Source organism: Rhincodon typus, chromosome 13, assembly GCF_021869965.1.
Source record: "Rhincodon typus isolate 14 chromosome 13, sRhiTyp1.1, whole genome shotgun sequence".
NCBI classification, from domain to species: Eukaryota; Metazoa; Chordata; class Chondrichthyes; order Orectolobiformes; family Rhincodontidae; genus Rhincodon; species Rhincodon typus.
In genome coordinates this window covers 46,595,788-46,607,330 of record NC_063344.1, presented here as the reverse complement: position 1 = coordinate 46,607,330, position 11,543 = coordinate 46,595,788, and the positions used below count along the sequence as shown (strand labels likewise).

The 11,543-nt window shown below is 38.9% G+C and overlaps 1 protein-coding gene across 1 annotated transcript; it reads right to left on the bottom strand.

The window, feature by feature from the left end:
• Nucleotides 1–1,221: 1,221 nt before the first annotated feature.
• Nucleotides 1,222–10,793, bottom strand: LOC109912637 (ADP-ribosylation factor-like protein 14). Its single transcript, XM_020512067.2, has 2 exons — nucleotides 10,719–10,793; nucleotides 1,222–2,552 (listed from the first exon to the last, which is right to left on the bottom strand). The coding sequence occupies exon 2, from the start codon at nucleotides 2,444–2,446 to the stop codon at nucleotides 1,856–1,858; it is 591 nt and encodes a 196-aa protein (XP_020367656.1). The 5' UTR covers nucleotides 2,447–2,552; nucleotides 10,719–10,793; the 3' UTR covers nucleotides 1,222–1,855.
• Nucleotides 10,794–11,543: the final 750 nt, after the last annotated feature.

Below are 11,543 nucleotides of genomic sequence, written 5' to 3'. Positions count from 1 at the left end.
CATTGGTGAAACGCAGTTTATTTAATTGAATATTTACTTCAGTTTCTAAACAAAAATAGATATAGAAATAGAAATATTACAAAAATAATTAAGATTACTTTGCATACAAACATTTGCTAATTCTGTGTCAGCTTCCAAAAAGCTGACATGATTTTTGCTAATAGCTTTTGTTAGGAGAATTGCAAAACTGACAAAAGCATATATCAGTTCATGTGAATCTTAGGTGCTTTAATGTTCTTGTTGCCTGTTTTGTAACAGAGTGGAATTTTTTGTGTACATTTGAAACTAGCAAGTTTGAAATAATTGTTATTGAATAAAAAACTCCACTAATTCATAAGATTTTACTGGTTGTATATCTTGCCTATCATAAATTTGCATCCTGGTTACAATAGTTAGGTTTTAGATTTCATGTCATTGTTTACTTCAATAAGTGACACATGGCAAGGAGACAAAGTGTTTTTTACAAAAAGCTGTTTCATAGAAATAAAACTCACAGGTCTGGATTTTGCACTGGTGATGACCTTACAACTTTCAGAGTTTGCTGTCAGTAGTTCACTTAAACTGACAAGAATTTCGGAATTCTGCGCTTGTATGAAATAACGTGGATATCCAGATGTTTCTGTCTGTAATCTATGTTACCCTGGAGAATATGGCATGCCCAGATTGCACTAAGTGGGAAATCTATGAATTGAATCAAACTTCCACGCTTATTGTATCAATCTCATTGAAAAACCTTCAAAAATGCACCTTGTCGAATGAGATGGAACTATTTATTGAGAATATACTAACTTCCTAATTACTAAGAAACAGCCTCACAGGCCCTGGGAAGCTAATTTTCTGTTTTTGCAGGGTCAAATCTCTCCATAATGACAACAAAAAAAATCCATAACCAAGACATCCCCTTTGCCAAGCACCATATATACCCCATTGGAGAGAGGGAAAACCATACCATGCTAGATTTTGTAGGCAGACAAGGTCAGTGGCAAGGTGAACACTGTAATATCAATGTTGGTTGCAAACTCCTGGGCCATGTGTTGTATCTTTACTATGTATCGCTGGTGTGGCATGACAATGAGTCACTTTCATTCACCTGTCTTTGCTAGGCCCATATTTCTTACTGGATATATTTAAGCAACATTCCAAAGTGCTTAATGTATGTAATGCCTTTCAATGGGAACTGGCCCATTAAAGAAATTTTGTACTGCTGCACTGGTTAATGGTCATTACAATTTCATCAAAGTATCTAAATTACCAAGAAAATCTTCATCAAATACTACCAGTTCCTTAACGCCCTAATTTTTTGAAGATACAATAAAGACTTTCGAATAAATAAGTAAACTGTTGCTGTTACTTTGTAAATTTCGAGACAGAAGTTAAAATGAATTTATTTAATAGACTGTCCTCATAGACCCTTATGACGTAACAAAGATTATACCTGTCACAACATCAACGTGCATTTGTATAACACTTTTAACATTCCAAGGTGCTTAATGGGAGGCACTCGCCACATCGTAATATGTTAGTACAGATGACAGAAGCGAGCTTAAGACTGTAGGTTTTAAGAAGAGTTTTGAAAGGTGGGGGTGGGAGCTGTGTACAGATGGATTGGAACCGTTTCGGGTCCAGGCAGCTGAAGGCATGGCAACTACAGTTTATGCAATACCAATGTGATTACAATTATTTTTTCGATATTCTTAATTATCTGTTCTGATTTGGCAGCCTTACAATTCTTAATCGTCAGATTTTGGGTCTAATCATCAATATTACTACAATACAGGTGAATCCTTCGTGTTTGTAGTCTCATCAAAAAGATTGTCAAGAATCACCACAATATTACAACGTTTGGAACATTAGTTCATAACCTGCCCTCTTGAATATCACTGCCTGTTTCTTCGCCTTTAGAGTTCATTTTCTTTTTGACGTATGAGATTATCATTTTAGCGGCTGCTGTTAACCCTTCCCCTGTTTTGGCACAGCATGGCTGTACGTACCAGTCTCGATCTGAGCACCATCTATTCATGTGGAAACGTTTGGTGATTTCCTCTGCAGACAGCGCATCGGCAAGATCTTGTTTGTTTGCTATGACCACCACGGGAATGCCTTTCAGCCAGTCGTTTTTTAGCATCTGTTCAAATTCTCTCTTGGAATCTTCCATCCGCTCCTTATCTGCACTGTCCACAACAAAGACAAGCCCATCGGTGTCCTGAAAATAGTACGGCCAAAACTGTCGCATCTTGTGCTGTCCTCCAACATCCCAAAGTGTAAGCGTGACGCTTCTACTATGCTCCAGCATTTCCACATTGAAGCCTATTGTGGAGGATGTGAAAAATTCAGTATCTCCGAATTTTAGTCTGTACAACAAAGTGGATTTACCCGCTGCGTCCAGGCCCAACATCAAAATGCGAGCGTGTTTCCTTTTAGCTTCTTTAGAGGTCAGCAAGCCCATCTGGACTCAGCAGTATACCTCTACGACGTAACTGTTCCCCCAGCTGCCAAGTTAGCACCAAATATTGGGCGTGTTCTCTGAATACTTCCGTGTCTCAGCTACAGATCTGTGAAGCATATTGATACCAAGTAAGCACCTGCGGCTATTTATGCGGCGCCTCCTTATCAAATACTGTAAGAGGTAACAGGATCTTTAGTTGGTGGGCGTTGATATCGATACACCTGAGCAAAGAGCGAGCTGGGACAAGATATGTGTGTTTAGCATGAGGGGAGTGTACAGGGAGAGTCTGACATTGTTGCCTAATTTGCAGACACCCATCAAGATAACCATTTATTTGATTACGAATTTGTATGAAGTGCAAATATGATATTTGTATGATAATTTATTATTAGATATATATTACATAGCCACTTTGTACAGTTGTAGGAAACTCACATTTCTCACATAAACAATATGCAAATATTTCCTACTTAAAGCCTAGCAATCTTTTGAAAATTCATTTGTGGACTGTGGCTCGGCCAGCATTTATTACCCAGCCCTGGTTGACCTCACGCCTTAATTCCTTTAAAATTGCAATTAGACTTTACCAAAGAAAAATACAACGGTTGAGAATTATGTTACATTGATAAATTTACATAGCATTTTCAAACTGAAAAGTTGTATTCAGATTTTGTTAATCAAGGCTTTAAATCATGTTAGCGCACAAAATGAAGACCTAAATCAATTTTCATTCTTCTTTATTTGTTCTAAGGTTGTATACTATGTACAACCTTAGGACTGAAACTGGCGCAGTCTTGTTTTGACATCATAAAACACTTAAGATTTCCTGGCATTAATTCACCCTATGCTAGAAAATGAGACCAGATCAAGCGACGAAATGATACAGTGTACTGAATAACACTCGTGTACGATTCGTAAAAACAATCCATCTAGGTATAATCTTTTCAGAGAAAGAGAAGGCAATCATAATCATCAAAAAGAGAGACGACAGCTAGAGTCGGCGAATGCAGAACAACAGGAACAAAAGATAAGCCAGTAAGAATTTAGAAAAAAAGATACACACAGTGAGTGCTAGTTGCCATCTGAAAGGTTTAAACAAATTACATTGATGCCATTAAAGGGAAGCTCCATTGCTGTCGTATAGGACGAACGTCAGCAGAAATGGAACTAGGTCAGATTGGGATGTCTGGTTGGCACGGACGAGTTGGACCGAAGAGTCTGTTTCCGTGCTGTATGACTCTGACTATTTGAACGAAAAGGGAATAGAGAGATATAGGAGCAGAGAGGGAGGATATAATTATAATGGGAAGGAGGATCTTGTGCGGCGTAAACTGGTCATAAACGCTGAATAGCCTTTCTCAATGCCGTAGGTTCAATGTGCTCCTTAGTGGAAAGTTAATTTAGGAAATTGTCAAGGAATTTCTCCACCGTGTTTGAAACAAAGTTAGAAGAAGAACTATCAATGTACAATACATATTATGAAGCAAATGGATAATGCTCCACTGATCTGTTAGATGTCTTTAAGAAAGCATTTGAAGCATTGGAAATGGCCGTCAAATGGTGCTTTTTATAAGTGTTACTTAAAATTCTGCTAAATTAAGAACGTCTGAATAACACAATTCTACATTGTTGAAATTCTTAGTTCACTTAAGGATCATTTAATAATTACATTTCAATTTCAAAATCAAAAAGAATGTTTGGTACTGTGTTTTGAGTTTGCAAACACAAGTTGGTTAGGTATGATCAGTATACTTGCCTGTTGGGAACAGCTAAAGGGATATGCTGAATGATCAACCCATTAGTATTTGGGGTATGCAACCTACATTCCTAGCATCACACTGGCATTGAAATTCAGAAGGCACATTACTCTTGGCAGAACATCTTTTTGGCTTGAATGCAGTATGATGTTATTAGTGAACACCACATAAGTTATCACTATATAGTTGCAGTATGAAACAGCATTAATATACAGGGACTTCTTTGCAGATAGAAAATCATGTACAGACATTTCATCTTTGTCAACTCAACAGGTGAAAGCTATTCTGTCTGGTTTATTTTGCAGGGCTTGAACAATCAGAGTAAATCTGTCTGGTTTAAAATTTGTACAAAGCTTGGATGTTAACTGTCAGTCATCAACTAACTGGTTCATTTCCCATGGCAATACCTCTCCCAATCAAAATCCATCTGTCAACCTATTAGCACATTTTTCTCATACAGTATAATTCTTTTCCTTTACATTGGTGTCTTTTATGAATTGTTCTGATGAATGCAAAATGAAAACTTTTCACAAAATGTGTCTTTTTCAGCAATACCAAAGGAGAGAAAGATATGCTCAGAGATGAGACAAATGAAATGGTGGAGATTTGTATGAATTATGAGTTAATGTTGTATAACTGAGGAGAAATCCAACTTGCTTTGGTTTCCTGCACAAAATATATAGCTCAATTTGAACACGTGTATGACCACATGGAAAGGGGCATAAGGCAAATTTGCCCTCATTAACTTAAACTGACAATCTTCACACACTAATCACATGCCCTAAATCATCTTATGATTCAGGGTCTTTGGAATTTCAGTATCAATACCAGTCCAGCATTTCAGTCCTGGGGTGGACATGAGGGATTTAATTAAGGAGAAGTCTAGCCTGGCAGAATTTTAAAAGGATTTGTGTGTCCTTTTCACAAAAAAAGTCTTTTTTGTGGACAGCTACATCTACACCACCACCACCACCACCACTACCCCCGCCCCCCCCACCACCACCACCACCACCACCACCACCACCACCGGTGTCAAAGGCATTCGTCATGGTTTTAGGTGAAGGGGTGGAAGATTTATAACAGAGATGAGGAGGAATTGCTTCTCTCAAAGGGTTGTGAAACTGTGAAATTCACTACAAAAGGACACGGAATAAATTTAAGGAGGAGAAAGGTAGATTTGACACTGAATAAATTTAAAGAGAAAGTAAGATTTTTAATTAGTAATGAGTTAAATAGTTATGGGGAACAGGCAGGAAAGTGAAGTTGAGGCCATGATATCAACTTCAATTGTATCAAATGGCAGAGCTGCCTCAAGGGGCTGAATTGCCTACTCCTCCTAATGCTTACGTTTCTAAGACCAGGAAGAACTTTGCAGAGCATGTGAAGGTCCAGCTTCATCCATTTTGCAACCAATTTTGATCACAGTCTTACAACCAGCTTTACATTGTCAATTTGTGCAACAAAAGGTTCCTAACAAATGTTTGATGTGAGCACTCTGTTCACCTAAATTTGCCAGCTTCCAATTTAGCAGCCAACATAGTAATGGAAGGGAAGAGGATGGACAGTCATCACCTCAAATTCATAGAATCCCTACAGTGTGGAAGCAGGCCATTCTGTCCATTGAATCGGCACCAACCTTCCAAAGAGCATCCCACCAGACCACCTCTTACCCTGTCCTTGTAATCCTGAATTTCCCATGGCTAATCCGTCTGGCCTGCACATCCCTGGACACTATGGGCAATTTAGCATGGCTAATCCACTTAAACTGCACATCATTGGACTGTGGAAGAAACTGGAGCACCTGGAGGAAACCCAAGCACACACTGGGAGAATGTGCAAACTCCACACAGTCGCCCAAGGGTGGAATCAAACCCGAGTCTGGAGCTGACCACTGAGCCAATGTGCCGCCCACCTAAAATGCCTATTCATCCTTCTCCTACAAGTTACACATAGCTTTTGTTTTTGGTTGTAAGTTAGGAAACAATGCTTACTAATTAGACAGGGTACAAGTTAAAGTACTATTTTTATGAGCAGTTGAATAGGAATCTGCCAAATCTAGCCAATCAATGCAACCAATGCTAATCAAAACTCTTCCTGCCAATCCGGCAAAAATGTGGAGCACATGACCGGATTCAAAGCAATTTCCTGAGTTCTATTTGTTCTCTTTGCACATGTACCACCTGGTACCAGATTTTGGAAAATTATAATTAAACGAACAAATCACCAAAATGCTTCATACTTTGCAACACACACTTCAATGAACTTTGCACCTTTATTACAAGAAAAGGCATTGTTCAGTCTATGACTCATTAACCAGGGAAATGCATAACACTCTCACATAAAACTGTTAGAAATTCAATTTTTGTCAGAGGAATTTTACTTTATAAAATTGAAATAACTAACATACTTCATAAAAATACTGTTAAAAATACTTCATAAGTCCTAAATAAAATATTATCTTAAATCAAATTTTAAACAGTTAAAGATTTGATTAATGCTTTTTTTTTAATATTGCCTACTTCCACCTGCTGCACTGATGCCTCAGCTTTTTCCTTTCTTCACTAATGGCCTTACCACGGTGAATTAAAATGTTACAACATATTAATCTATGGAACTTTAGAGTATAGACTTTGTAATATAAAACTCGGTTAATCTAACTAAACGAGCACCAGGACAAGAGGACATTTTGTAATTATCTTTTCAAGGATAACTACTGAAAGAAATCCAATTAACACTATTTGTTGTTCAGTTCTTGTTTCAATAATTATTAACTTCAACCGTCATGTTTCATGGAAGATGTTTTCTGAAGACTTACATTAGCCATTGGAAATAAAGCTACAAAATCATAACATGATAAGCACCAACTGAGCAAATTCCCTGTAACATTTCCGATTTGCTGCAAAATCTGAGGGACTTCATGAGCATTTTGTTCAATAGTATGATATTAAACAAAATAAATATTTAAAGCAGTTTCTTATTGGCTTTTATTAAATTTTGACACCATGTGGTTAAAATGATCAATAGCATTAGTGCACGAGAAGCTGATAGTGAATTAAAAATCTAGCATTTGCTATCAACTCATGCTAAAATATTGGTGATGAAGAATTTCACTTAAAGTATGTCAAATATATATTACTCTTCAAATTTTATTGCACAAATAGGGTTGGAGATAACATCCATACAGCTTTGGCAGCTGGTGTCATTTCAGTTGCTAGTTTTTCTTTCCCCAATAAAAAATGGTAATATTGCTCTGTTGGATTATTATAAAATTGATATGATACCATGAATTGATGTGACAGCAGGTGTTGATGCCGTAGTTAAAGAACAGCTAACCCTGCATTCACTGCTCCCTTCCAGCCAGGAGTTACAGCCTGCCTACCTTCCAAGATCCTCTACCTTATTATCTTCCTGGTGATCAGGGAGTTGAAAGGAAACTGACAGTCACAATTGAAGAAGAAAAACCTTTGGGGGGAGGGGCATATAGTTCAGCAATGCCTTCCTCCAAACTGCATGGGCAAAGGCAAAGTGGGAATTCCTCTTCCCAATGGATGGGAGGAGGAGATCAGCTTTCCTGACAAAGCAACCTGTATAGATATTACAGAGGAGGTCATCAGCCATAGACAGAATCACCCCAAAAACCTGGATCCAGTGTCACATGGGCATCATTATTTATTCAGTCTACCACTTTTCCTTTAGGTTTACATGTGACAGTGCAAGGGGGTGCATTTGGTGAAGAGGGAGTGACCAATCAGTGAGCAGTAAGGTGGGGGTGGGGAGGGCGGTGAGAATAGCATATCCTATCAGAGATGGTTGCATTCCAGTGAGAGGGTGTTTGTCCACCTTTGCTGACCCCCATATGATCGTTTGACGGTGGTTACATAGAAGAGTTATTCATGTATAGGCCTTCTTGGTGGACTGCTAGATAGCTGTTCTTTTTGTCTTCTAGGGGAAAGTAAGTGTGCTCTTGCAGAAGAATATAACCCATAACAGAAAGAAAAAGTGAATGCTGGTGTCATATCTATATAGTTTGAGCCCTATGGAGAAAGAGGACTTGGAATCGGCAGAGCAGGAGGGCAGCTATGCAATTGTTAATGATAATGTAAGAGAGTGAGTGAATGAGTGCAAGGGCCACGAGGCCACTACTGGACACATGGAACTCCACAGTGGGAATAATTGGAATGAGACAATAGTAAGCCCTCACTTTCTCAATCTAGTCTCTCACAATGATTAGACTCAGATTCAGACTACTGGAGAGATCGCAGGCAAACTAGGATGTCTGAGAACTTTCAGCAGATGCATCAAGACATCGTTTCCCTGCCCAAACACTCTGATTCTCACACTGGTGGGTAGATATTCATGTACAGATTTAAATTCACAACATGATGTAACATCATAGATGCACATGGGCACCTACTGATGGCTTTTGGAGACCAGGCTTATGCTGACATGCAGGCTGATGCCTTGCCCTTTGAGGTATTGGAAATATATGAACAGGACTGTTGCCATGCCATTCATGCATAAATTACAATGTGATGTCAAGTCACCAATCCAACTTCATCATGCTGGTCTTTTATAATTCAGAAATTGGGTGGCAGTGGCAGAAATTGACAGCTCACCCACTATTTTAAGAAAGCTTATAAACAGCTGTTCAGCTACATAAATACTAGGTATGAGGATATGTTGCAAAAGCAGATATAAAGGCTTAAAATGGGAACATGGCTACACTCAACAGAAGACTCTTTTGCTGAAGATGGAAGTGTTCAACTTTATATTCAGTCTTCTAGCTGCATGAAGACATTTTCTCAGGAAAGTGGTTATAAAGAATGTGCTACAATCAAGTTTATGCACTTCCCCAATTTACCTTTAGACCATTCTCTGATGGGAACTGCACATTCTGGAGGGAGAGAATGAGGAGAGAAGCTGTTCAGGGACCGGTGCACCCTCTAGTCTGCAGGGTTTGCAAACTGTATCTGTGCAAGGAACTGCAGCAACCACAGGCAGACAGAAATAGGCAAAGGCACTACCTTGCCAATCATGCCTCCAATGTGAGAATAATTGTGAGACATACTCATGTCATGCTTCCAATTGTTTTGATGGCCGCTCGATATAAGTAACATAGGCCTTGAATTTCTTCACTTCTGGTTCCTTCCAGGCATCATGTCAAACTTGAGTGGAATTTAACAGCCTGCACCCCATTACTGCATAATATTTTTATAGATGTATGCACATGACTTTATCTCAATTAACACCATCAATACTAATCAAGCAGAAAGATCTAGAAGTATTGCTGCCATCGCTGGATTCCCATAAGTTCAAGGGTAACTAATTGCACACATTTAGGAATAAAAGCTCTATTTGGATAGCCAAAGGTATTTGTCAATAAGAAAGGATATCACTAAATCAAAAAGCAGATTGTGTGTGACCCCTGACAAAGGATAGTGCAGGTGTGTGCATGAAATCCAGAGGTCAGTCACAATTCACATATACGTAGGTATTCTCAGGTACCAGGAATTTTCATTGGCCTAGAACCTTTGGATGCCTGGCTTCTCAGAAATCAAAGTTGATCTTTCAAATGGTGGTTAATGACCCTGGCGAGAATCTACACACATAGCCCGAGAAATGGGATACCAACACACAACCACTACGGTCATCTGTGAAGAGCCCAATTGTCTGCTGAAGATGAGATTAGACGTCTGGATGGATCAGGAGGCAGTCTGAAATATTCTTTGCACAAATACCACTGATTGCCATGATCTTGTTATGATCCAAGCCGAAGGCAATACTGGGAAAGTCAGATTCCAGAGGGAAACTTGGCTTCATAGACCATAAGTTTTATTTTCATTATTCTTTTTACTGCAGTGGTCAGTCGCTGAACAGATACACTAGAGGCTGCAAATATACTTTTGACAAATAAAATAAAAGTTTATTTCACATGAAAGACAAAGCACCAACTACTTTACACTGTACAAGACCTGTGTGAAATAGTCTTATTACAAATATCAGAAAGAAAGATGTAAAGTTTTAACCCCCCAACATTATACACACTCAAACCTCAGTTCATGGTCACCCTATCTCCACTTTAAAGTTCCTTGTTCAGTTGGCACACCTGCATTTGGCAAATCACCTGACATCGAACACTACTCACAGATCAAACCTAAAATAAGTCATGTACTCCCTTTAACACACACAATAGAAAAAAAAATCAAACTTAAAGCTCTACATCATTCCTTCACTTTAGAACCCAAATTCTCAAAAATTAAAAATATGTAATGACATCATCATAGTTTCCAGTGTATTGCACAACCTGATGTTCTAGAGAAGTGAAGCCCTGTAAAGGGGATCTGATGATGAGGACTGTATCCTCCAACGATATGACAAGTCAACCACGGCAGCCAACTGCTCAAGGCAGGGAGAAGGAGGTCTTAGATGCTAGAGAGTTTGGAAATTTTTGAATAATGTAAAGATTTCATAGCAACGTGTAATTTGAGCAAGAAGAACATCTTAGCTGAACTCACCTTCTCTTGGTGTCTCTCACACATCAAGACTAGGACCATGCATGCATGTGCCAATGAGGAGACATCAAATGGGGCAGATCGGAGGAAGCCACATATGCATAAACTCGCTTAGCAGCATGCAGTCAATCTGAAACAAAACCAAGCGATCATACAAATACAAAATGCAGCTGGAGCAGTAAATTAAAAGAATGATTATGTAATAATAAATTAAACCAAAAATCTTTATAACTCTCAAAATGGAACAATCACTCTTGTGAACATGTATGTGACTTATGTGGCATTTCCTTAACTTTTTCTGGGAACTGTGATATGTCACACACCCCCTCTGCCAGATGTAGGAGACTGTCTGCTGACCCTTATGTCATCGAGTCACAGTGTCATACAACACAGAAACAGACACTTTGGTCCAACTCGTCCAAGCTGACCAGGTATCTTAAAGTGATCTAGTCCCATTTGCCAGAATTTGGCCCATATCCCACTAAACCCTTCTTATTCATGTACCCATCCAGATACCTTTTAAATGTTGTAATTGTACCAGCCTCCACCACCTCCTCTGGCAGCTCAATCCATAAACGCACTACCCTCTGCATGAAAATGTTGTCCTTCAGGCCTCTTTTAAATCTTTTCCCTTGGCCTTAAATCTCTGCCCTCTAATTTTGGACTCCCCTACCCTGCAAAAAAGACTTTGGCTATTCACCCTATCCATACTACTCATGATTTTATAAACCTGTATAAGGTCATCCCTCAGCCTCTGATCCTCCAGCCTATTCAACCTCCTCCTATAGCTCAAACCCTCCAATCCTGGCAACATCCTGGTAAATCTTT

What these genes read in the sequence shown, in the direction of transcription:
- LOC109912637 (XM_020512067.2), bottom strand. Translation starts at nt 2,446, where the DNA reads ATGGGCTTGCTGACCTCTAAAGAAGCTAAAAGGAAACACGCTCGCATT.